The sequence below is a fragment of the Tachypleus tridentatus genome, chromosome 6 (genome assembly GCF_004210375.1).
Source record: "Tachypleus tridentatus isolate NWPU-2018 chromosome 6, ASM421037v1, whole genome shotgun sequence".
NCBI classification, from domain to species: Eukaryota; Metazoa; Arthropoda; class Merostomata; order Xiphosura; family Limulidae; genus Tachypleus; species Tachypleus tridentatus.
Genome location: NC_134830.1, coordinates 152,936,439 through 152,963,106, shown reverse-complemented (window position 1 = coordinate 152,963,106; position 26,668 = coordinate 152,936,439). Strand labels below are relative to the sequence as shown.

Here is a 26,668-nt window from a genome sequence, read left to right as displayed (position 1 = left end):
AACTTTCCAAGTTTTGGGAGATGCGAGAAAATATGAACCGATATTTGTTATCGGAATTTTTATTTTCTGTATCACAGCTAATAATGAGAATTTTCACACGAAATTTAAAATCATGTATATACGTGTGTGTGTGTGTGTGTGTGTGTGTGTGACTTGCATATTATTATAATCAATACTTCTGTGCTTGTTTTAAATTGTAAAATAACAATTCCACTGCAGAGACCCTCTGAAACTTTTTCTTTCATTATTGTTCTCAGAATATAGTTTCAGATATGCTGATAAGTACGATGAATGAAACCAACAAATTAGGGTTAGAGATTATGTTTGCAACGCCCGTGCAATATTCCTTATTTGGTCCAATACAAGCAGCATAGCCAATGGCGTGTGGAATGTAGGTCTGGTCGTGCACTCCGTGGAACAGATGAGCCATAGCTCCTGTTGCGAAAACGGGAACGTCTTCTCCACCGTGTGTTTCGCTCTCAAGGTAAAAGGTCGCGGGTTGTTTGTAATCTTTGTCAACTGCAATAAAATAACGAGTTATAAATATGGTAACTTGATTAAAATTTGTACATTATAATTAAATCGATTACTAAAAAGAAAAGAGGCACATAACAGCATAAAGATCTTATTACACAAAACGAGCTTCCTATACAAAATGTTATTACACAAAACGAGCTTCCTATACAAAATGTTATTACACAAAACGAGCTTCCTATACAAGATCTTATTACACAAAACGAGCTTCCTATACAAGATCTTATTACACAAAACGAGCTTCCTATACAAGATCTTATTACACAAAACGAGCTTCCTATACAAGATCTTATTACACAAAACGAGCTTCCTATACAAGATCTTATTACACAAAACGAGCTTCCTATACAAGATCTTATTACACAAAACGAGCTTCCTATACAAGATCTTATTACACAAAACGAGCTTCCTATACAAGATCTTATTACACAAAACGAGCTTCCTATACAAGATCTTATTACACAAAACGAGCTTCCTATACAAAATGTTATTACACAAAACGAGCTTCCTATACAAAATGTTATTACACAAAACGAGCTTCCTATACAAAATGTTATTACACAAAACGAGCTTCCTATACAAAATGTTATTACACAAAACGAGCTTCCTATACAAAATGTTATTACACAAAACGAGCTTCCTATACAAGATCTTATTACACAAAACGAGCTTCCTATACAAGATCTTATTACACAAAACGAGCTTCCTATACAAGATCTTATTACACAAAACGAGCTTCCTATACAAGATCTTATTACACAAAACGAGCTTCCTATACAAGATCTTATTACACAAAACGAGCTTCCTATACAAGATCTTATTACACAAAACGAGCTTCCTATACAAGATCTTATTACACAAAACGAGCTTCCTATACAAGATCTTATTACACAAAACGAGCTTCCTATACAAGATGTTATTACACAAAACGAGCTTCCTATACAAGATGTTATTACACAAAACGAGCTTCCTATACAAGATGTTATTACACAAAACGAGCTTCCTATACAAGATGTTATTACACAAAACGAGCTTCCTATACAAGATCTTATTACACAAAACGAGCTTCCTATACAAGATCTTATTACACAAAACGAGCTTCCTATACAAGATTTTATTACACAAAACGAGCTTCCTATACAAGATTTTATTACACAAAACGAGCTTCCTATACAAGATTTTATTACACAAAACGAGCTTCGTATACAAGATTTTATTACACAAAACGAGCTTCGTATACAAGATCTTATTACACAAAACGAGCTTCCTACACAAGATCTTATTACACAAAACGAGCTTCCTACACAAGATCTTATTACACAAAACGAGCTTCCTACACAAGATCTTATTACACAAAACGAGCTTCCTATACAAGATCTTATTACTCAAAACTAGCTTCCTATACAAGATCTTATTACTCAAAACTAGCTTCCTATACAAGATCTTATTACACAAAACTAGCTTCCTATACAAGATCTTATTACACAAAACTAGCTTCCTATACAAGATCTTATTACACAAAACAAGCTTCCTATACAAGATCTTATTACACAAAACAAGCTTCCTATACAAGATCTTATTACACAAAACTAGCTTCCTATACAAGATCTTATTACACAAAACTAGCTTCCTATACAAGATCTTATTACTCAAAACTAGCTTCCTATACAAGATCTTATTACTCAAAACTAGCTTCCTATACAAGATCTTATTACACAAAACTAGCTTCCTATACAAGATCTTATTACACAAAACTAGCTTCCTATACAAGATCTTATTACACAAAACTAGCTTCCTATACAAGATCTTATTACACAAAACTAGCTTCCTATAAAAAACTTTAAAAGTATACGATTATTTCTTTCTGGTGGTTAGGGGGCGTTTGAATCGCAATCTACGGGTTCAAACGACAGTCGTTAAACATGCTTGTTATTTCAACCAGGGGTGGGCTAAAATGTGAAGGTCATCCCACTATTTGTTGATAAAAGAGTAACCCAAAAATTGGCAGTGGGTGGTGATTAGCTGCCTTCCCTCTAGTCCTACACTGTTAAATCAGAGATGGCTAGCGCAGATAGCCCTCGTGTAGCTTTGCGCGAAATTAATACAAACAAACTCTCCAGATAAGAATAGTAATAACTTTTTATTCCAGCTAATGTTTCGCTATCATGTCTTTATCAGTGCTAACAGAACAATAAAGTTTAATTTACGGGAAAAAAACAACAAAAACTGACTAATCGTGGATTTGAGGTTCTAACTGACTAAAATATTAACATAGTTTGAAAAAAAATATTTTGTGCGTGAATTCACTAACTTACGTGTCACGTTCTTCACAAACTTTCGACTTGTGTTGAACCCTGGACCGTTGGCGTAACCAAGCACAGTGTATTCCACTTTCTCATCTCTCGATACATAAGTACCTGAAAAGAAAGTATGAGAACACCATAAGATCAGTCTACAACACAAAGGGAAAACACTCTTGTAAATAGAAAAGTATAAAATAATTCAAATTTGAGTTGAGGTTTAACTTCAAAATTAGAACTCGCTGTAGACAGATATTTATTCCAAAAGTGCCAGTGGAGTTGAAAATAGAGAAGTTAAAGATATAAAAAATAACATTAAAGCCCCCCTCCCCAATTTACTTCGCGTGCCCGACATGGCCAGGTGGGTAGGGCGCTCAATTCATACTCCGAGGATCACAGGTTAGAATCCAGGTCACATCAAGTATGTTTGGCTCTTCAGCTATGGGGAATTATAATGTGACTATCAATCCCATTATTCGTTGGTAAAAGAGTAGCCCAAGAGTTGGTGGTGGGTGGTATTGACTAGTTACCTTCCCTATAGTGTTACACTGCTAAATTAGAGACGGCTAGCGCAGATAGCCTTCGGGTAGCTTTGTTCGAAATTTAAAACAATCATTTAAAAATATATTTTCATCACATATTGTCCACTCCAATGCACCAAAATAGTCCTAGGCTGCTTTACTAGTTGCAAACAGTTTCTGGCAGAGCATGCTTAACTGCTTATACTCACCATCTTTAGACATGGCAGGTGTTTGGCAATTCCCTAGGTAGGTGTCGCATAGTGAGAAGAGAAAAACAAGAATAATAAAATATAAATAAAATAAGTGGATAAATGTGACCGTTCGATTTAGAGTTTCTTGCATTTTTGCTAAAGTTAATTAAATTTTAAATATAAAATTGAGTTGACAATAGTTTTATTAGCTTGTTAGTTTTGTTTTCTTTTTAGAATCCTTTGGTAAGTGATATTTTGCTGTTTATGTTATCCTCAAATATTGACTTTTAACAAATTTCAGTACTCCAGAATCGAGTTTATTACTTCTTTACTCTCTAACGCAAAGACTTCCCCATATATATTATATATTTAATTTTTGGAGTATAAAATTTTTCCACCCTTATTTTAGTAAAATTCATGAAACTATCTGTAGGTCAGGGCTGTAAAATTGTAAACCGCGAGAAGGCGTTCCGTCTTTCCAACAGTCATCGACATTTAGGTACTAGCGAAAGTATACGGCTTCGCTCGGTTCAGATATTTTATATCACTATGGCAGTGTGTGTATTCTTAATCTACTTTTGCATAGAAGAAAATGGTGAAATATATTTTCCCCAGAAATATAGAAGAGGTGTTTTGCGTGTTTTTTCTCTAGATTATCTTACTAAAAAGATGCACCCACATGCAAGCATGTGGATAAGTAATAACACCCAGGTGGACACCCTCAAGGTCAACTTAGAAAAGAAATGGTTCCTTACGTTACCATATACTGAAAAAAAAAGTACGCAAGCGAACGCCTGTTTGCATGTGGATAAGTTATTATTGTGTTTGAATTTCTTGTAAAGGTACACCAGAGCTATCTGCACTAGCCGACCATAATTTAGCAGTGTGAAACTAGAAGAAAGGTGGCTAGTCATCACCAACCACGTCAACTTTTGAGCTACTCTTTTACCAACGAATAGTGTGGGATTAACCCACAACTGAAAGGGCAAGTATGTTTGATGTGACGGAGATTCGAACCAGCGACCCTGAGATTGCGAGTTGAATGTTCTAACCACCTGGCCATTCTGGGCCACCTGTGGATAAGTAATAATACCCAGGTATACACGCTCAGGATCTGCGTAGTTGGTGTGCAAACTTTCAAGCTTCTTTTCTCTTGGAGTTATGGCAGTCACACACACGCCATATTATTATTGTTATTTATTATTATTGATGGTTTTCCCATTCATTACTGAAATGTTAATTTTAGCAAAGGAAGATGAAGTTCGATATTGAAACAAGGAGTTCAAGGTTGTCAACTTTGAGAAAGATGTGAGAATGTCTCAATGATGAAAGAAAAACCTCCGATTCTATGTTCTTTCTACTTAATTGTCTCAAGTTAAAGATGGTAATACTAATGTGAGGATTATTACACGTAGCCTTGCTACAGAAGCTCTCACATAAGTTTACTCGCTTTCTTAAAATAACAACCACATTAAAAATACTTCGGTTTGTATAAATGTTATGCTTCATTCACCGAAACTCAAGTAATAGACGCCACCCACGTGTGCCATGGCCATCCCTTAGAATTGTCGACCAGGGAGAGAGTAATAAATTAGCAGCACTCACCGCCTATGTAACTACTGTTAACCAAATAATGGGTCTAACAGTCACAATTATAACGCTCCTATGACTAAAACTGAATAATAGGCTCAGTGGTACAATGCGTCTCGAACATTAACCTTTGCAATTCTAACAAGACATGGCGCAAATGCGTGCTAGGCGAACGTAAAACTGTCAACATAATTGCCATCAGGTTCCAATCTTGTGCTCTACATGTAAACAAAGCCAGAATGCTTGAGACCTGAGCCATGCCAGACTTTGGAATTTTTCAGTTTTGGGGTTGTCCGACCTGACATGTTCAGACGATATAAATGGTGTATGAAATATGTACATAATGACTGTTATTCTTGTGTTTTTTTTTTTTTTTAAAGATCAACAAATGGTAAAATTCAGGTTAACACAATTTGATTTGTTTTTAAATTTGCGCTAAGCTACACGAGGGCTATCTGTGCTAGCCGTCCCTAATTTTGCAGTGTAAGACTAGAGGGAAAGCAGCTAGTCAACCACATCCACCGCCAACTCTTGGGCAACTCTTTTACAAACGAATAGTGGGATTGATCGTCGAGAAAGAGAGAGAGAGAGACAAAACTTAATCTACAATTAAGCCCTAAATAAACTTTTACTTACTTATTTCTACAGTAATGTTTTATCTAGTTTTAGTAATATCAAGTCGGAAATTCCTTATACCCGATCTTTTTCTGGTTACTGATGTTCACAAAGACAGGCGCTTTCTGGAATATTCCGATTTTTGGATCATCTACCACTACCCGATTTTATCTAACACTGTTTACCTAAATTTCTACGTAATGTTTGTGCAATTTTTCATACTGCAAACATTTTATTTGTCGTTGTTATGTAAATCATACTGAAACTTAAGACATGACGTAACATTTGCATACCTAAAATATTGTTCCCTCTTAATGGATAACCACTTATGGTCATCGTGTGAGAATGATCAGCTGTAACGAGAAGTAAAGTATCGTCTCTGTTGGTCATCTCGAGAGCTAGCTTAATTGCTTTGTCAAACGTCACCACCTCTTCCAACGCCCTCATGGCCATTCCATCATGGTGTCCATGGTCAATACGGCCCCCTGTACGAAAAGTAAGGAAACTAAATAAATTGAGCTACGGTTTTTATTTTAACATAATTAGTGCGATAAAAATATCAGGTCATCCCAAAAGTAATGTCCGAAACTTTAATACAGAACGTGCATCATCATTTCTGTCTTTAATGAGTAAACTATGTAGTAGAACGTGTATATAAAAATATTCAGACAAATAGAAGAAACTAACCCAACTCCACTTTTTCAGATCATTAATCAAATAAACTCTTATGAAGATAGATGTGACTTAGGAGCACATTAGGCATATAATGTTTTATGAGTTTAGAAAAGGCAATAGTGCAGCAGAAACTACACGAAACATTCAAGGTGTTTATGGCGCAGAGTCTCTCAATGAAAGAAAATGTTGAAGGTGGTTTCAGAAGTTCAGATCAGGTGACTACAGATTAAGTGATGCGCCACGTTCAGGTCATCCTGTTGAGATTAATGATGACTTGTTGCTGGCTGCACTTGATGAAGATGGTACTTTAACAGTTGAAGAACTAGCACAGAAGCTTAATTCAACCCATTCAACAGTTCACCGTCATCTGCAACAGTTTGGAAAGGTGTCAAAATTTGGAAAATGGGTCCTCCATGATTTGACAGAAGCCAACATTAGAGCAAGAGTCGACATTTGCACTACCTTGCATTCTCGTGAACGTAACACCTTTTTTTGGACAGGTTAGTGACTGGAGATGAAAAACGGATATTCTATAAAAATATTAAGCGCCGCAAACAATGGCTCTGTGCAGGTAAACTGGCTAAAATCAACACAGCCCAAAATCAACTTCCACCTTATTAAAGTCTTAAGTGTTTGGTGGGATATTGTTGATGTGATCCACTTTGAGTTGTTGACACTCAATGTAACGATTACATCAGACTTCTATTGTCAACAGTTAGAGCGTTTGAATGTTGCACTGAAAGTAAAGAGGCCTGCTTTGATCAATCATAAAGTTGTTGTGTTACACCAGGATAATGCACGGCCCCATACAGCAAGGATCACATCTGTAAAGATTGAAGAACTAGACTGGGAAAAACTTCCACATCCTCCTTATTCTCCAGACCTTGTCCCATCTGATTATCATCTATCCCAAAGTTTGCAGAACTATCTTGATGTAAAATAGCTTGGAAACATGAAGATGTCAAAACTGCCTTCTCTTCATTATTTTCCTCCAAACTCCAAGAATTTTATAGAAATGACATTCAGAAGCTTGTGAATCATTGGCAGGAAATAATTAATAATAACGTAACATACATTATTGATAAAATAACATTAAAACTGTTTGAAATCCTTTCTATTTTTCTGAACCTAAAATCGGACGTTACATGTTATCGATATAAAATTATATGGTGGGGTAACTTCCCCTCATGTTATCTTTTATCCTTGTGTCAAGTTGCAATATTTGATTGTTTTTTCTACGAAATTAGAAAAAGAAATATTCGTGTCTGCCTACAGTCGTCCATTATACAAGTTATTCAATTAGTGATTATAACGAAAGGAACTTCTTCCTAGCGGACAAAAGAATAAACATAAACGAATGACGTCAGTGTCATAACTCGTAAACACGCACAGTAAAGTTCACACACACAATTTATTTTAACAAATTCTGTATTTTACTCATGTAAAATATTCTTTAGATATTTGTTAAGTGAATTCATAGTTAACATAAACACTATAACCAAACACGTTCCAATTAATATATTTATGTTAAGTACTGATTCATCATTACCTTCAACAAGAAGAAAGTACCCTTTAGGGTTTTTACTCAAGATCTCTATAGCTTTCTTTGTCATGTCTGCAATAGAAGGCTCGTTGTTATTCACGACTCGTTCGAATTCGTACTGCATATGGCCGTATTCAAAAAGACCTGAAACGAGAATTATTGAAGTCTCTGTTCTCCAATCAGGTTATTTTTTATCTCGAGATCGGTATAGACAAAGACTTCTACTGGGTGCACAGTTATAGCCAGACATTATTTAAAAGAAGTTACTAAGATCGCATACGGTCAGGACGTCTGTTAACTACTTGAACTATAGAATCAAGTTCATTATACTCGAGGGAACGAAAACAACTATACACTTGTTTTCCACCTTAAAAACAAACAAGATTTACGTTGGCTACATATAATAATTTTTGTTTTAAGTAATAAAAACATAGTTTAGCTTTCAGTGTGAAAACTTCCCAATATAACATAAGATGTCTAGCGATGTATTAGCTCTTTGTTTTTTGGTTCGTTTTCAAATTTCTCACAAAACCACACGATAAATATTTGAATTATTCATCTCAAACTTGGAAGTGATAGAATAGAGGAAAGACAGCTGGTTAATATCACCCACAGCCAACTGTTGGGCTACTCTATCAACAAATAGTGGGATTAACTGTTATATTATAATTCTCCCACCGCTGAGAGAGCGATTGTTTGTTTAAAATTAAGCACAAAGCTACACAATGAGCTTTAATGTGCTCTACCCACCGCGGATATCAAAACCCGGTTTCTGGCGGAGTTAGTCCACAGATATATTGCTGAAACACTGTTCAGGAACAGGATTCGAAGCCGAAACCACCAAGTACAGCTGGAATGCAACTAAACTTTACTGTGGTATTGATTTTGTAACACAAGTCATCTTCCTTTCTCTGACAACCACGAGTCTGATACAGTTAGAAAATAACAACATAAAACAGTATATATATATATATTGCGTTCCTTATGAAACAGTTTTTGTTTCATTTAAACCTTTTGCTGAAAAAGGAAATGTGGTTTTATGAATGCAAAATTTTATAATTTTTCTTGGAATAAAAAGATTTATTTTCTATGTAGTTGGAAGGTAGGCCTACAAACTACAGGGTGTTCGGAAAGTCACTGTGTGCTTATACATTTATTAACAGACAAAACTGCACAGTGACTTTTCGAACACCCTACATAATTGTTTTTTAAGGGAAGAAAGAAGTATGGCAATCTGAATAGAATACACTTGGTACCTTTGATACCAAATACTGTTCTGGCTTTTACCAAACAGCTAAAATATGTTTAATATTTTACTCCCCTGGTGGGTTATTGATAAGTTTTAGATATCATCAAGTACACGACATAACTGTGTCAACCGCCCCGCACGGCCAGGTGGTTAAAGCACTCAACTCGTAATCCGAGGTTCGCGGGCTCGCCCTTTCACTCGTGGGGGCGTGATAATGTGACGGTCAATCGTCAATCTCACTATTCGTTGATAAAAGAGTAGCTCAAGAGTTGGGGATGGGTTGTGATGACTATCTGCCTTCCCTCTAGTCTTACACTGCAAAATTAGGGACGGCTAGCACAGATAGCCCTCGTGTAGCTTTGAGCGAAATTCAAACCAAACTGTGTCAACGAAAACCACTGGAAATTCATTCTTAAATATAATATTAAACATTTAGTTATTTTTTACTTTAATTAAACATTGTAATCTTGAAGTAATAAAATGTCGTAAGATATAAATATACTTTGTACGAAATTTTCGTTATTTACAAATAAAATTATAGGAGGAGGTTAATTTACTTTTCTTAAAACAACATTTAATGCCCGAATGTATTCGAAACTCAAGCGACACCTATAGAAATAAAATACTGTATATAAAATGTAATAGTTTTATAGACATTTCATCACTTTGGTTCATGTAAAATTCATTTTATTATATTGTACAATTTTAAACTTAAATTTAGTTCAAGCATACTGACCGAATTTAATTTTGTAATTAAACTTAAAAATGAACCAACAGAAAAACCCTTAATTTAAAATCTCGACAATTTGCAGCAAGAGAGACACAAGTTTATTTTATTAACCAAAGACTGGATCATCATCTACAAAGCGAATGAAGTATTAAAAAAAAAAAATCATTGTCTTGTCATTTAGTGTGATTAAAGTTCGCCAGGTGTCAGCACCATATATATTAAAAAACTGTCGTCTGTTGGGGAAGAATTTCATGGATATTTTTTTATTTCTATACATTCTTATTTCTCCCGCGAGGGTTCGTTGTTTGAGGTTGTTCAAATTTAGTTGATTAATCAAATTATAAAATCTGTTACTCATGTTTAAATCGTGAAATGTGTTTTTCAAGTTCCTTGTTGTCATTGTGCTAAATGATAAAATTTTCCTCTCGATTTGGGTTGGCCAATGTTTAACAAGACTCGGTTATTACACAAACATCGCATTTTCACTTTCATTTTGCATACAAGTTGTCTTGTTGCATATGATTTAATTTTAGTAGTTTTGTTTGTTGTCAAGTTGCAAGAAACTCAAAATTTAGGATCTCTGACTTAGTGTTTCAACCCAACTTAGCACAAGATGTCACTTATTAAGCGCAAAGCTATATAACAGACTATCGGTGCTTTATTCAAAGCACCGATATACGGGTATCAAAGCCAGATTTTTAGTGTTACAAGTCCTTAAACGTTATAAATAACGATTCATTATTATAATATATGGTTTAAACAGAATAGTCGGGGTAAATACTTGGAAGATGTTTCTCTGTTCATAGTTAAGCACAGAGCTACACAATGTGTTCTACCCACCATAGGTATCGAAACCCGGTTTCTAGCGTTGCAAGTCCACAGACACACTGCTGTGCCACTGGGAGGCTACTTGGAAGAAACACGCCAATGTGAAGCAGACAAAAGAATAATGTTTAGATACAGTCTTTCAGCTTTCCCAAATATTAATCTTCAAAACACAAACAAAGAACACATTATCTCTGGATTAGTCTTACCCAACAAGTAATCCGTTTCATCAGCAGTAACGTTTTCAAATCCTTGTAGGTTATACACATAATGGACTTTGGAAGAAATATTCTTCTTATTATCCAACCATTCATTCACGATATTTTGTCCATCTTTTCTCTTTCCCATCTCTTTGCTTTCAATATCAGGTTCATCGTCTGGAAAGAACGATTGGCGTCCTCCGCCTAAGATAACCTAAAGTAGGAATATATAATTTTAATGTAGTCTGCCAAATAACTCGAGTAATTTTTTACCTCATCACTAACTTTAAACCTAAATTTGTTTGTTGTTAATTAAGCGAAAAGTTGCACAATGGATTAATTTTGGTCTGGGGGGGGAAGTATAGGAGGGGAAGGACAAAGGAACTAGTGTTGTTGCCCCAGAAAATTGGTGTCTATAACATACAGATACCAACCAATCACAAAGTGAAAGAATACCTTGCTTTGCAGTATAAATAACTAAACTACACGGTATAGTCGGATCCTTTGGTGGGACAGCTGCAAGTCTACGTATTTACAAACTTAAGATTGTGGGTTCAGTTTCCCTTTGTGGATACAGCAGATAGCCCGATGCAACTTTGTTGTAAAAAATCACAAAAGCACAGACACTGCCAGTTGCAAATAGTACTACACACAGTGTTCTGATTTTGTATAAAGTTCTTTTGTGTGTGAGGATAAAAATATGATCTATTAGTAAGTGTATAGTCTTTCAAACATTTAATCAAAGTGTCGTTTGAGAGTTTACACCAAATATCTAATACACTCCCATAAAGTTTCTTTAGAATAGCTTTTGATTTACGTTACTGATCTATCAATCCCAGATCAGACCAGTTTGGTTGAGATCGAGGTTCTGTGGTGGACATTATAATCATTTGAACGACTCCAGCAGCTTCTTTCCAAATTAAGTAATTTCTGTATAGGTTTTTATGAGTGTTTGATGTCATTATCTTCTTGGCAGTAGAATCCTTTATCAATAATATACAAACAATTAATTATACCATGACGGATCAGTATCTGGTGGTCCCTGCTCTGACGGATCAGTAACTGGTGGTTCCTGCTCTGAATCGTTATTCTCCTATTTTATTCTCCTATTTAGCAAATATCTCCTATCACGTCAGCAGGAAAACACCCCAACCACCACACCATACTTCATGGTATGTACTATGCATTGAAGTAGGTATCTTTCACCTTTCTTCCGCTGGATGTACAACTTACGCTTTGAATCAGATATTTAAAACTTGGACTCATCCGTTCATAACACACTTTTCCAATCACCAACAGTCCAGTTTTGTACTTTTTAGCGAATTTAAGTCTCTTGGCAGTATATGGACATCGAAGTAAAGGTTGTATTTTTAACTGTTACACAACCAAACATTCAAATCATGTTAAATCTTCTGGATACTGTATATCTGGACACTTTTCTGTCATTTGTTACATGGTTGTTTATATCAAGATCAGTGACAGTCTTCCTTCTGTTCTGAAGGTTACATAAACAAAGATACTTAACGTTAGTATCATTGAGTTTAGGTGTTCTGTGTCTTACTTTCCTATTTTCAAATTTACCTATCTTGGTTTCCATGGTGTACTTGACAGTGTTGTGGGAACATTTCAATTCTGCATCAATTTGTCCAACCAGCATCACGTAAAGTTTTTATACAAAGTCTGCTCTACTAACAATTCTCTACATTTTTTGGGCCGTGACATAACAACAAAACTTAATATATAATGTTAAACACTGTTTTTATCAAGGTACATTTATGTAATGCTATTAAACTGACTTCTTGCATATACGGATACCATATGCTAGCTCTTTGATAGCTTTTCTCTCTCTCTCTCTCTAGATAACACACTACATGGTATCATGACACATTTTACACCTAAATTTGATCGGTATGTTCATTGAAGCAGAACCCTTATAACATGTTCTTGGTACATGTATATGAGAATTCGAAAGAATGAAAAGTATTTTATCCCTGGTTCATTCAACTGTCAACAGAGGTCAGTGAAACATTACCGTAGTTTTGTAATTTACATTCTGTAATGGCATAGAAGAATTAACTTCATAGACTAGAAACAATGATAAAATGTTCTCTTGTCTTAACACTTTTACACAGTATTGTACAGTTAATGGCCTATAAATAAAATCAGCCTAAAATGTTATATTCTAAATTAAATGTTAACTCAAACTTACCCAAAAATGTTAATTCCGCATATAATTTATTCGTGTAATATATATGTTAAAAGATAAAATTACCGGTTAAGCTAGCAGACGATAGACGCGTATACCAACAAAAATTGTCATTTTGCGCAGCTTCACGTGAGGGAAGTTTGACCTGCGCAGTGGGCAAAAAACAAGCAAGTAAATATATAAGGAAATATTAAATATATGTTATTAATGTATTTAATCATCTTCTCTAATTTATATAAAAAACGTTTTAAATTAACTGTTTACTGAAGACTCGTCGTTAAATTAATCACATACACTTAAGCAATTAACCCTTTCACCATCACCGTATAAAAAGCTTAACGCAAACTTCCTAACCCCATTAACTTTCCGATGCTTATGTTGAACACAGGATAATGCTTAAAAGTTTACAGCTAGCTATAATTTAATGAATGGCGAATTGAAAAATGTTGGTAGGCCTAAAGACACCACGAAACGTGATTCACTTTATTCATATAACAAAAAAAAGAGAAAAGTTGTTACCTGAATATTTTTACCGGGGTTGTGTTTTATCAACTGTAAAGCTATATCTGGACATTCCGTATCTCCCTCAGGACTTGAAGCCTCCCAGTCTCTGGAAGCTGAATGAGCATATAAACCAGCAGGTGTCGCATGTGTGACACGAGTTGTTGTTACAAAACCAGTGGATTTTCCTGCGATCAAAGTATAGCAGAGTATTGTAAAAAATAAAATGAAAAACGTGTTAACAAACAGCTAGAAAACGTAGTAAAGTCACAGCAGCGTACAGTAACAACACTGCGAAACACAGACGGAGAACGTAGAAAAGTCACAGCAGCGTACAGTTACAACACTGCGAAACATAGACGGAGAACGGAGAAAAGTCACAGCAGCGTACAGTTACAACAGTGCAAAACACAGATAGAGAACGGAGAAAAGTCACAGCAGCGTACAGTTACAACAGTGCAAAACACAGACGGAGAACGGAGAAAAGTCACAGCAGCGTACAGTTACAACAGTGCAAAACACAGACGGAGAACGTAGAAAAGTCACAGCAGCGTACAGTTACAACGCTGCGAAACACAGACGGAGAACGTAGAAAAGTCACAGCAGCGTACAGTAACAACACTGCGAAACACAGACGGAAAACGTAGAAGAGTCACAGCAGCGTACAGTAACAACACTGCAAAACACAGACGGAGAACGTAGAAAAGTCACAGCAGCGTACAGTAACAACACTGCAAAACACAGACAGAGAACGTAGAAAAGTCACAGCAGCGTACAGTTACAACACTGCAAAACACAGACAGAGAACGTAGAAAAGTCACAGCAGCGTACAGTAACAACACTGCAAAACACAAACAGAGAACGTAGAAAAGTCACAGCAGCGTACAGTAACAACACTGCAAAACACAGACAGAGAACGTAGAAAAGTCACAGCAGCGTACAGTAACAACACTGCGAAACACAGACAGAGAACGTAGAAAAGTCACAGCAGCGTACAGTAACAACACTGCGAAACAGACAGAGAACGTAGAAAAGTCACAGCAGCGTACAGTAACAACACTGCAAAACACCGACAGAGAACGTAGGAAAGTCACAGCAGCGTACAGTAACAACACTGCAAAACACAGACAGAGAACGTAGAAAAGTCACAGCAGCGTACAGTAACAACACTGCAAAACACAGACAGAGAACGTAGAAAAGTCACAACAGCGTACAGTAACAACACTGAAACACAGACAGAGAACGTAGAAAAGTCACAACAGCGTACAGTAACAACACTGAAACACAGACAGAGAACGTAGAAAAGTCACAACAGCGTACAGGAACAACACTGAAACACAGACAGAGAACGAAGAAAAGTCACAACAGCGTATGTAGTAACGACACTAAAACAGAGCTCGGGAATCTAACGTGTTTGAATAACGTTTTTCAATAACAAAATTTCATTTCTTTAAAGAACATAAATGTATTGTCACGTATTTGTAAACACAATAATGTTTGATTGAAGTTAGGTTTAACTGCGCTATTATTGTTTTACGTGAGACCTACCTACACTGGCTTGCAGCTTGTAATTTGGGTACTGTACATTCGTAGCAGATTCACGTGGAAGTCTTTGCGCGCGCGCGCGTACAGGAAAATCATCAAGACAAAATATATTATCAATGTCTTTCTGTATTAACATATTATAATTCACGTTGGACACGTTTATTTAGAGCGACCTTCATTATCCAAACATAAGGTTGTTGTATTGCTCCAATTATCCAAAACTAACAATCAAATAACAAGGAATAGTAAACAGTGATGTTTACCAACAACAATACGCACAATTAATTGTTAGTATGTAGTTAAAGTATTATAACAACGTTGTTCCACAAAGATGAGGGCTGGATTAAGACCACAGTGGACCCATGAGTGACTTCATTTCTGTAAGCTCCCTTTCTTCGCAAGCTCGATTCCTTTTTGTTTGTTTGTTTTTGAATTTCGCGCAAACCTACACGAGGGCTATCTGTGCTAGCCGTCCCTAATTTAGCAGTGTAAGACTAGTCACCACCACCCACCGCCAAGTCTTGAGCTACTCTTTTACCAACGAATAGTGGGATTGGCAGTCACATTATAACGCCCCCACAGCTGAAAGGGCGAGCATGTTTGGTTCAACCAGGATTCGAACCCGTGAGCCTCGGATTACCGCTTCATTTTGATGTTAAACTTTTATCCAACAAAACGTTTTATCAAATATAAGTTGTTGTTGTTGTTTTGAATTAAGCACAAAGCTATACAATGGGCTATCTGTGCTCTGCCCACCACGGGTATCAAAACCCGATTTTTAGCGTTGTAAGTCCGCAGACATACCGCTGAGCCACTAGGGGGCATCAAATATAAAAACTACAGGAACAGTAGACACTGTGAACTTGTAGGAAACCAAGACTGGAACGATTTTGAAATCGGTGAATCAGTTTTATAATGTCAAATCGAATCGGATAATCGTCGACCATTTTGAATCAAATACTAAAAAAAATATAAGAAAGACACAAAAGTATTCAAAACTAAAATGCAGAGACAATATAGTGAATATATTAAAATAATACCCTTTCTTAGAAACGGTACATCTGCACGAATTCATTCTCGGTGTAATGGGCCAGTTTGTCTCGCATTATGTTAACAGGAATTAAACGTGTAATTCAGCGTGTACAACTCGCGCCTCTCGTAAGCCACGTGACGTCTAAGAAATACCGTTCAATACAATTAGATATTTAGTTATTTAAAAGTTTTATTGATTTAAAGGTTTCAAGAGTAAGCTTGCGTTTCCTAACAAGCTAATTTTTGTTATTTCTTATTAGAAATAATTACAGCTTTTAAAATCGATTTCCATGGTAAACCGAACCAAATTTGGTTAACTGCGTAATCGTCACAACCGAATAAGAAAGTGCCCACATGGCTTTTCTTAATCAAGCCCTCAATAATAAAGAGGAATAGTAAAACAAGGCTACTTTGTTATTATTATTATTATTATTATTATTATTATTATATATCTTATAATCTTCAAGTTTCTAAAATAGGTAAAATAAAATATACCTCCTTCTTGTGCCCATTGTAGGACTGATGAAAGATGGTTAGATTTATTTTTTGAGGAATCGCAGTTTTCGTTTTTCACTTTTCCATTCACTCCCAGAGTTCCATAGTTCGCCTTTACACCGCATAGGTAGGCTGTGGCTGTGTTTGCAGAGTCCGATGTTTGTCTATCTATCGCGTATGTCTACACAAAATAAAGCGATACCTATTTATTACAGTAAACGTTCAATAACCATACACTACAATGAAACCAAATCGTTACAAAGAGATATATTTGATAACGTTTACAAGTCTGCACGAAACAACTCTGGGAAGTGCTCATGCCAACAAGTGTTTCTAATTACAACTGTTGTAGTAGCTCAATTAACTGTCGAGTTTTCGAAAATCTAGTCAAACTATGTTTGTTTGTTTTCGAATTTCGCGCAAGGCCACACGAGGGCTATCTGTGCTAGCCGTCCCTAACTTAACAGTGTTAGACTAGAGGAAAGGCAGCTAGTCATCACTACCCACCTCCAACTCTTGGGCTACTATTTTACCATCAAATAGTGGGATTAACCGACACATTATAACGATCCCACGGTTGAAAGAGCGAGCATGTATGGTGAAGTATATTTGTAATGGATAAAAAAAAATTCCGAATTCAAGAAATAAAATTAATCCTCACGTGCACCTCTTTCGTCCGCCGTTTGGTCAGTGGAAAAATGACATACTAAAAGCTGGGGGTTCGATTCTCGTGGGTAGTAAGATTACAAATATCTTGTGTATTTCTGCGCTAGAAAGAAACAAGCGAAACAAAATTATGGTCTTCTAACGTTCAGCAGAACGATCAAACTGATCGTTTAAAGGCTCGAAACAACAACTGAACTTTTAATTATTATTAGTGTTATTATCATAACGTAAAAAGAAAAGTGAACATTTTCGCTCGAACTCAGTAAATATACCTAATAAAATAAAACTTTGCGCAGTAAATACTAAATACGTTTTATCTATATTAACCCCCAAATGTTATATCTGTTTTCTGGGACTAATGTCAGATAGATTTGGTAGAATGCAGTATCAGAGATTAGCCCCAAATATTTACTCCCAGATTCAGAGATATTACACTGTTAAGAAGCATAGAAAATAAACAGAAGTTGGTAAAACCTTCAGAAGGATCTCATAGTCAGAATTATAGGTTTTTGCTTGCCTGAAAAAATCAAAGGGGCAGTCAAAAACAAGAAATTGTTTCGCTAGGATTATCAGGACAGTATCAGATTATCAGACAATAAAACAATGTAAACGAAATACTTTCATATTATATTCTTAATAAAACAAAACTGATAATTGATTTTACTAGTGATTGATCTTGTGACAGTGAATATAACGGAAAAAAAAGCACAACACATCTGAAACCTTGGAAAGCGATACGTGTGGAAAATCTTCGAATGTTAACTCTGCCTCTGCGCCCTTCAGACCAGTCTTCTGCCCCTTGTAGATGCGAGCAGCAGTGATGGTGGGCACTCCCATTCCGTCTCCAAGGAATAATATGACGTTCTTAGCACTTCCACGTTGCAGGTTGTCACTTATTTTCCGTTTCTTCTGGAGGGTCTTGTCGGCATGATCATACCAGTATTTCTTAGTCACTGTAAGAAAAAGAGAAATTGTTTCAGTGGTAGCAACGCAAAAAATGTTTCATTTGCGTTTTAAGAGTGGGTGCATTAATTTTTAAATGTACATTTTCTCACCTCGGACATATATCTACCACCTGGGCTAGAGTTAAACCATCACTGTTCTCTATTAGGGTGCTTTTCAACATCTTACACCATACTATAGTGTCCAAAACTTTCGTGTTAGTTGACCAGTGTAACAGATTTATTGTCACAAGTGTTTAAGCATTGTTCTATTAAAGTCCGGGGCTTCTGTCTATCAACGACTTGACCAAACCTTTATTGAAAAACTAGTTGGAGTTCCCATCCTTTAGATGGTTTGTTTGTGCAGCTTTATGTTTAGCATCAAATAAACAATGAGTTATTTGTTCCTTGCCCACCATTGCTATCAAAACTCGGTTTCTAGCAGTTTGAGTCTCTAGAGCAACTGCTGTGATACTGTGAGCGCCTAGGACGGAAGTTACGTAAATTCACGATTAATGAAAGGTCAACTTTGGACATGAAGAGTTGCTTCGCTTACACGTAAAAAAAAAAAAAAATCTCCCGTAAAAACTGCATAATACAAAATGTGAAACCGTGAATTTACAGGTATTTACCCAAAGACCCAATAAAACTTCATGCCAAGTTTGGCAAAGATCTATCTAGAGAAAGTGAGGTAGTGGTTAAAAAAACAAACAAACATAAAAACCACAAAATATCAAAATGAAAAACTGAAATTTTGTATGTATTTCTCCATCGATCCAGATGACCTCCTTACAAACTTTGTTGAAGGTCCAACAATAGGAGGCAAAGTATTTGAATGAATATTTAACAAACAGCACAAACATCTATATTTATATAGATTACCCCAGCGAATTCATTTGCATTTTTGTTTGTTTTTTTAATTTCGCGCAAAGCTATACGAGGGCTATCTGCGCTAGCCGTCACTAATTTTGCAGTGTAAGACAAGAGGGAAGGTAGCTAGTCATCACCATCATCCACTGCCAACTCTTGGGCTATTCTTTTACCAACAAATAGTGGGATTGACCGTCACATATAACGCCCCCACGGCCGTGCTGGATCAACACACGCTGGCGTGCAAGGTTTAGAATGTAATAAAAAAACTGAACCCTTCGTTGCTCAGTGGCAAGATTGAGGGCTTATAACGCGAAAGTTCGAGGTCTGATTCCCTGCGGTGAATACAAAAGATAGCCCCAATGGGTCTGTAATCTAAAACAATTGAATAAACAAACAATCTATAGTATCACTGCCTTCCGCAAGAAGATCTAATTAATAATTCACTTATAGTGGGCCCAGAAGAAGGTTTCGTGTGTAACATTTTGAGATTATTTAATAACAGATTGTTATAAACAATAGGACCGATACTTTTAACATTACTGTAAACTAAGCAGTGGCCTCGTGCCACATCACGAAGTTTTCACGTTTGTTATGACTTTTCTGTATATAACCCATACATTAGAATAAAACAGATGGCGTAAAATGTAGGCCTAATCATGAAGGTGTGTGTGATATGCAGTGCAACTGCAAATAAAATTGTCTTAATTATTTTTTATTACAATTGTGTTTGAAATATTTCACCAACAGCGTTCGGTCTTGAGATTCAGCTGACGTTGTGAGCGAGTAACAACGTTTTACTGATTTATTTATCTACATTTTAGTGCCCCCTAGTTTTTCTACTACTACTTTTAAAAAGATGTAAAAGCAGGGTGTAGAGAAGTCCAGCGGCCTCATGTGATTTTTTTTTTTTTATCACAAACGTTAAGTCAAATAACAATAAATGTTTTTAAAAAGCTATAGCGCCTGGTATCTGCAACGTTAGGTTTTGAGGTGTTAACTATATTAATTATATATTTAGTATTTGATTATACGTTTGTTGAATTTCGCGCAACTCTACTAGAGGGAAAGCAGCTAGTCAACACCAGGTACAGCAAAACTCGTCGTTTTTGTTTGTTTGTTGTTTTTGGTTTTTTTTTTACAAATTTCATAGTGGGATTTTACTGTCACTCTTATAATGCGCCTCCAGTCCCAAAGTGAAGAACGCGATTTTTTACTTTCGCAATAATAGAACGCGAATCATGGATTTGCACTCCGACAAGTTGACCAATGGGCAGCCGAAGATTTGTCGGTAGGTGGCATCGACTGGGTACTCACTAGATATAATCTTCATCTAATTTCCAAATTAAAAATTACGATTAGCGCAGGTAGTTTTTCCTGCTTTGCGCGAAAGTCAACAAAACAAACAAATAAATAATCGCCACCATATATTATGTACACCAAAGAATATTCTAAACGACCCCTTAAGAGTTACATAATTCTTTCTTTTGCAAGGTATTTGTGTTCGAAACTTATTGTTCGTGGTAGTTATTACGCCATTTTCAAATCCGGCAGCATATTATCGAAAATGTCAAAGAAAACAGAACATAAACACGCATATGCGTGACAGTGAGTAGCTAATATTTATTTTTGATATAATAATAAACTCTTAAATATAATACAGTAGGTAATTATTACAAGTATAATAACTTTTCCTGATCTAGGTAAATAATCCATAATTTCACTTAACGTGTGCACTATTTTAGTCATTACATTCAAAATTAGTTTGGATTTATAAACTCTGTATTTTGTCTTTCACGTGTTTTATTGAACGAAATATTTTGTGAATCCGAAGTGAATTAATTAATTAAATAGAAATGTGAAAGCAAATCTGCTGGTTTTTTTTTGTTTGTTTTTTAAAAATAAATCTCACGTATTAGGCCTACTTATATCTAACGCTTCGCAAGCTTTCGGCATTTTAACCCTGAACAACTAAGTTTTATAACAAATATAAGAGAAAAAAAATATTCTGTTTATTCAGTCCAACTCTGGAGTTTTCATTCGTCAGTATTCAGAAACGAAGTCTTTGATATGGTATAAAATAAGATACAGATTTAATTTTATTAATACGTTATAAATCTTTGAGATCAGAGATAAAACTTGTTTTAATGTGTAAAACAGACGAGATTAAAATTAAAGAGTAACAAATGTTTTTATAAGAGAAAAAAAATATTCTGTTTATTCAGTCCAACTCTGGAGTTTTCATTCGTCAGTATTCAGAAACGAAGTCTTTGATATGGTATAAAATAAGATACAGATTTAATTTTATTAATACGTTATGATAAATCTTTGAGATCAGAGATAAAACTTGTTTTAATGTGTAAAACAGACAAGATTAAAATTAAAGAGTAACAAATGTTTTTAATTTGTTAGTTTTGAATTTCATTCATCATGTTCTGTTGTAACCTGCATGGTGAATAATTCTCGCGATTCATGACACACGCGCGTTTTACAGACAGTGCAGATTGCAAGGCTAAGTATTTGCTTATACGGTTTCGTTTTGGTGTTTACTGTCTAATTGACAGACAGCACACTACTGTATACTGATGCGAATGGTTAGAACAGGTGATCCTCTTGGTGTTATTTCCCTTTTCAAGAATATTGTGTAATATACGTATGATGCAACAGGTATCTATTTGTTAAGATGCGCTTCTTGGATGGTAAGCACAAAGCTGCATAATGGGCTATTTGTACTGTGCCCGTCATAAACTACGAAATAAGATTCTTAGCGGTGTTTGCACTGAGAATTTCTTCTCAATAACCGAGGACATTAGTTACGGACCCGTTTACTGATTTTGGCCGTATGTGGACGTAAAAATTGCAACTTCCGGCTCAATACTAATCAGTCAATGTTGAATTATGACGTCAATATTGCTGCACAGTTGTTGCTAAATTTTTTTGTTATTGTTGCATGGTTCGGTACTTTCACTTGGAGTGGGGGTGTAAAAACAAGGAAAGTTTAAGATTTTTCAAATACAATAAGAAGAGAAAGATGGAAGCGAAAGGAGTGACAACAGTGTGGGAGTAGTGAAGCAATTGTCAAGGTACCATACTGTCTTTTTTTCATTCAGAAGAACGGTTGCCAATTGGCGAAAGATAGTAAATAATTGAGACACGTTTGGCTTATTGTATACGGCTAGGCCTAAGTTACATATTTATCCACGTTCATATATAGATCCTGTTCACGTGTTTCCTGATGGTAGAAATAGGATTAGTTAAACTGATGAGTTTTTTTTTTTTTTTAAGTACTCTGTTACTCGCAGATGGACTGGTAACAGCGTTACGCGATGAAACGAGCTTTATATAAAACACAAACGTGCTGCACGTACTTTCATTGGACGCTGGTTGGTTGTATGTAATAGAGAGATGATTTGATTGGATTGTTCGTACGTTTTTCTTCCTTTTTTAATAGACTTCATTTCAAATTGACCAACTCAAGATGGTGTTACAAACTGGCCAAATCTTAGAATACCTAGTTGAATCAGTAAGGTCAGACTTACACAAAGCAATCAACGTTCTCACGTGTTTATCATTTCTACCCGACTTACTTCTGGAGGGCACTGCTGTCGACCTTCGTGCGTAAGATGCTACTTTAGAGCCACAATCTATCACGAGCAAACGAGATACAGTCTCCACGGGAATGCAAAAGGAACAAAAAACAGTTAGAAATAGATTGATGTAACGACCACGTGATATGTGAAAACTGTATATACCTGAAATAACAAACTTATGGAAGATTCCTATATCAAACTAAGAACATAAACAGAAAGTTATACCTACATAAGTATATACATTATATACATGTTTTATATATATATTATATATATATATATAATGTGTGTAGTAATATAGTATGTTCATAAAATATGTGCAGTGAAAACATTATACGAAGAAAAAGTGAATAGCTGCTTCGTTAACAATTCAACAACAACAACAACGTGATTCCAGGAATGTTGATAAACAGTATCCATCTTAACATCATTTGTTTTAGCTCAACCAAAAGGTCCATCAGGTCACCTAAACACCTAACATGTTGCTACTTACAATCTTCAACATACATCCACAAAGTCACTAAAGTGCTGCTATCCCAAGATCCCCCCGCTGGTACAGAGGTAAGTCTTCGGATTTACAACGCTAAAATAAGGGGTTCGATTCCTCTCGATGGACTCGGCAGATAGCTCATTGTGGCTTTGCTATCATAACGCACACACATGCTATCCCAAAATGCTTCAGAGCTTGTGCCTAACGGCAAGCTTTGATGCAAAAAATCCAGCGTCGATACGATAATATTAACAAGATGTAAACAGCAGTGTCATGATAAAATGATACAGAGATCTTGGTTTTGAAATCCCGCCTTTACCATATACAAGTAAATCTGATGAATTATTTTTAATTTACAAAATCGGAATGTTCCCGATATTGAACCAGAGGCCAGTTCGTTTTAAAAAAAACTACAGTTCATACTGGCGTTGCCTGTTGTATAAGGTTGTGCCATCATTTAAGTTAAAAAATTCAATTGCAAGTCTTTGTTAAAAACAGGGGCAAAAATACCTGAAGCCTAGTAAAGCAATTAATATTGTTTATTTTGACTGTAATTGATACACTGTCACTTGACTTAAATGTGCGATAGGAATAATGACGAATAATTCTCGCCAGGTGACGTTCACACATTTTTCTATCTTGTACAAATGCGGAACTGTTACAGATAACAAGCTACACGTGACATGCACCTATTGTAAAATAATACAGAGAGTTTTAGCTATTTTTATACAAGGTAATATGGTCTGATGGTTAGGGCTTTCGACTCGAAATTTGTAGGTTAAGACTTCGAATCCCCTTATCGAACAAGTTCGATTTTTTCAGCCATTATAATCTGATCTGATAAAGAGTAACCAAAGGTGGGTGGTATTGACCAGGTGCTCTCCTTCTACTACATTACTTCAAAATCAGGGATGGTTGGCCCTCAGTGGAATTCAAACGAGCAAAATATAACGTAATTTCTATTATATTCTACACCAAAGTGGAATCAAAACGTATTACATACAACTTACCTAGAACGCCTTTTACGGCGTTTTTTTGTTGATGTTTTTTGGGTTTTTTTCGCGTGAAGTTACGCCAGGGTTATACGCATATAACTGTCCTTAATTTGAAACAGTAGATTTGTTTGTTTGTTTTGGAATTTCGCGCAAAGCTACCCGAGGGCTATCTGTACTAGCCGTTCCTAACTTAGCAGTGCAAGACTAGAGGGAAGGCAGCTAGTCATCACCACCCACCGCCAACTCTTGGGCTACTCTTTTACCAACTAATAGTGGGATTGACCGTACCATTATAACGCCCCCACGGCTGAAGGGGCGAGTGTAATTGGAGTGACTTGGATTCGAACCCGCGACCCTCAGGTGACTAGTCGAGCGCCTTAACCCATCTGGCCATGCCGGGCCTGAAACCGATAAAGCGAAGGCAGCTTTTGAACTACACTTATCTGATTTTATAGAGGGATTTGACCGTTACACTCGTAACGCATCCAATATACGGCTTTACAGCACCAACGGAGATTTTATGTGTGCATTTTCTGGCTTCAAGATACGAACCATCAATAAGTACTTAGATTCACAGTTCAGACACGTTAGCTATTCGGCCACGCCCGGTACTCCTTTTTAACGTTCTACGTGGCTTGAGATTAATTGTTATAGAGGTACAGAATAATTTCTGGTGTAGAACCATTTCATTACACGACGATTTTTTATCATTGTTTTCGAATGGCAAGTTATTTTCTGTTGTTTCATAGGAACCTGACAATGGGGGAAGGGGAGGAACTAAGTTCTCACCCCCCAACTTTACTATAAATCATAATTTATTGTACTTTAAGTCTTCGAAGAAACAAAAATGCAATTAACAAGAAAACCAGTCAGGCTTGAACAAACAAACAAACACAAACAAATTTGACGTCATACGAAACTTACAAATGTCGTCTGTTTCCTCACAACAGTAGGGCAGTTTTGCAGAGTTTACGACTGCTAAAAAAACTAACACCAAACCACCAAGTACTTTCAATAAATGCATTTCCGTCTCCTTCACTGGTGCGCCACGGACAAGAGATCTTCGTCTCAGAGATGTTAATTATATCGCAGGATAACATGACTGACACATTATGACTGTCACACCTTTATAGGGTAATCATTACGATTCACGTGGCTGCCAAGACATACGAGTGCAGTGGAGATAAGTTGGAATGTTACGCTATTGGCTATTCTGTCATTTGAACTAACCCCTGCTGCATTAGTAATCACTCATGCTTTAGATGTATTTCCCAGAATGCTTTGATATATCGATTGTCAAGAAATGTGACAAACTTATCATTATTAGAGTAATCAGGTCCAGCGCTAGCCTTTCCCAAAGATATGGACCACATAGAATAGAGAATTTTTGAGGGGAGTTATCTTCAAGATGTGCATATTACCGGAGTGTTTTTCACTTAGCCCAAATTTTGGAGTGGCTGTAGCTCCTTAAACCCTTCCCTCTTTTGTGCCGCCTTTGGAGATTATTAAAATTTCCAGTTTTAAACCTGTTCTTACACAGTGTCCATGCACAAAATTTCTTGTGGACACATGAGCATCGCTTACAAGACCCTTGTTAACATAGGATTTACACAAAATAGCTCAAACAGAAATTCATGTACCAATCAATCCTATTAACTGCTGATGGTTTCGTCAGGTATTTTATATAACAAATTGGTAATTTCATCCAGTTTATTTGGTTGGTTTTGTGATGTTTTAAGAGGCAGAACATAAATAAATATATCATTTGATATGTGGGCCCCTACCGGTAATGAATAATATAAGATACGTGAGTACTTTTAAGGCTAAACTGAACGTTTTGGTTTGTTTTGAATTTGGCTCAAGGCTACACGAGGGCTATTTGCGCTAGCCGTCTTTAATTTTGCAGTGTACGTCTATAGGGAAGGCAGCTAGTCATCGCCACCCACCGCCAACTCTTTGGTTAGTGTTTTATCAACAAATAGTGGGATTGACCGTCACATTATAACGTCCTCACGGCTGTTAGGGGAAGTATGTTTGGTGCGGGCCTGGCATAGCCAAGCGTGTTAAGGCGTTCGACTCGTAATCCGAGGGTCTCGGGTTCGAATCCCGGTCGCACCAAACATGCTCACCCTTTCAGCCGTGGGGGCATTATAATGTGACGGTCAATTTCACTATTCGTTGGTAAAAGAGTAGCGCAAGAGTTGGTGGTGGGTGATGATGACTAGCTGCCTTCCCTCTCGTCTTACACTGCTAAAGTAGAAACGGCTGGCGCAGATAGCCCTCGAGTAGCTTTGCGCGAAATTCAAAAACAAACAAACAAACATGGTTGGTGCGACGGGAATGCGAACCCGCGATCCTCGAATT

At 36.3% G+C, this 26,668-nt stretch overlaps 1 protein-coding gene across 1 annotated transcript; it reads right to left on the bottom strand.

Moving 5' to 3' along the window:
- Positions 1-222: 222 nt before the first annotated feature.
- Positions 223-25,456, bottom strand: LOC143254107 (alkaline phosphatase-like). Its single transcript, XM_076508892.1, has 9 exons — positions 25,229-25,456; positions 18,142-18,371; positions 16,753-16,933; positions 13,699-13,868; positions 10,983-11,187; positions 7,976-8,113; positions 6,045-6,236; positions 2,850-2,951; positions 223-519 (listed from the first exon to the last, which is right to left on the bottom strand). The coding sequence occupies exons 1-9, from the start codon at positions 25,326-25,328 to the stop codon at positions 254-256; spliced, it is 1,584 nt and encodes a 527-aa protein (XP_076365007.1). The 5' UTR covers positions 25,329-25,456; the 3' UTR covers positions 223-253.
- Between the last annotated feature and the right edge of the window lie 1,212 nt (positions 25,457-26,668).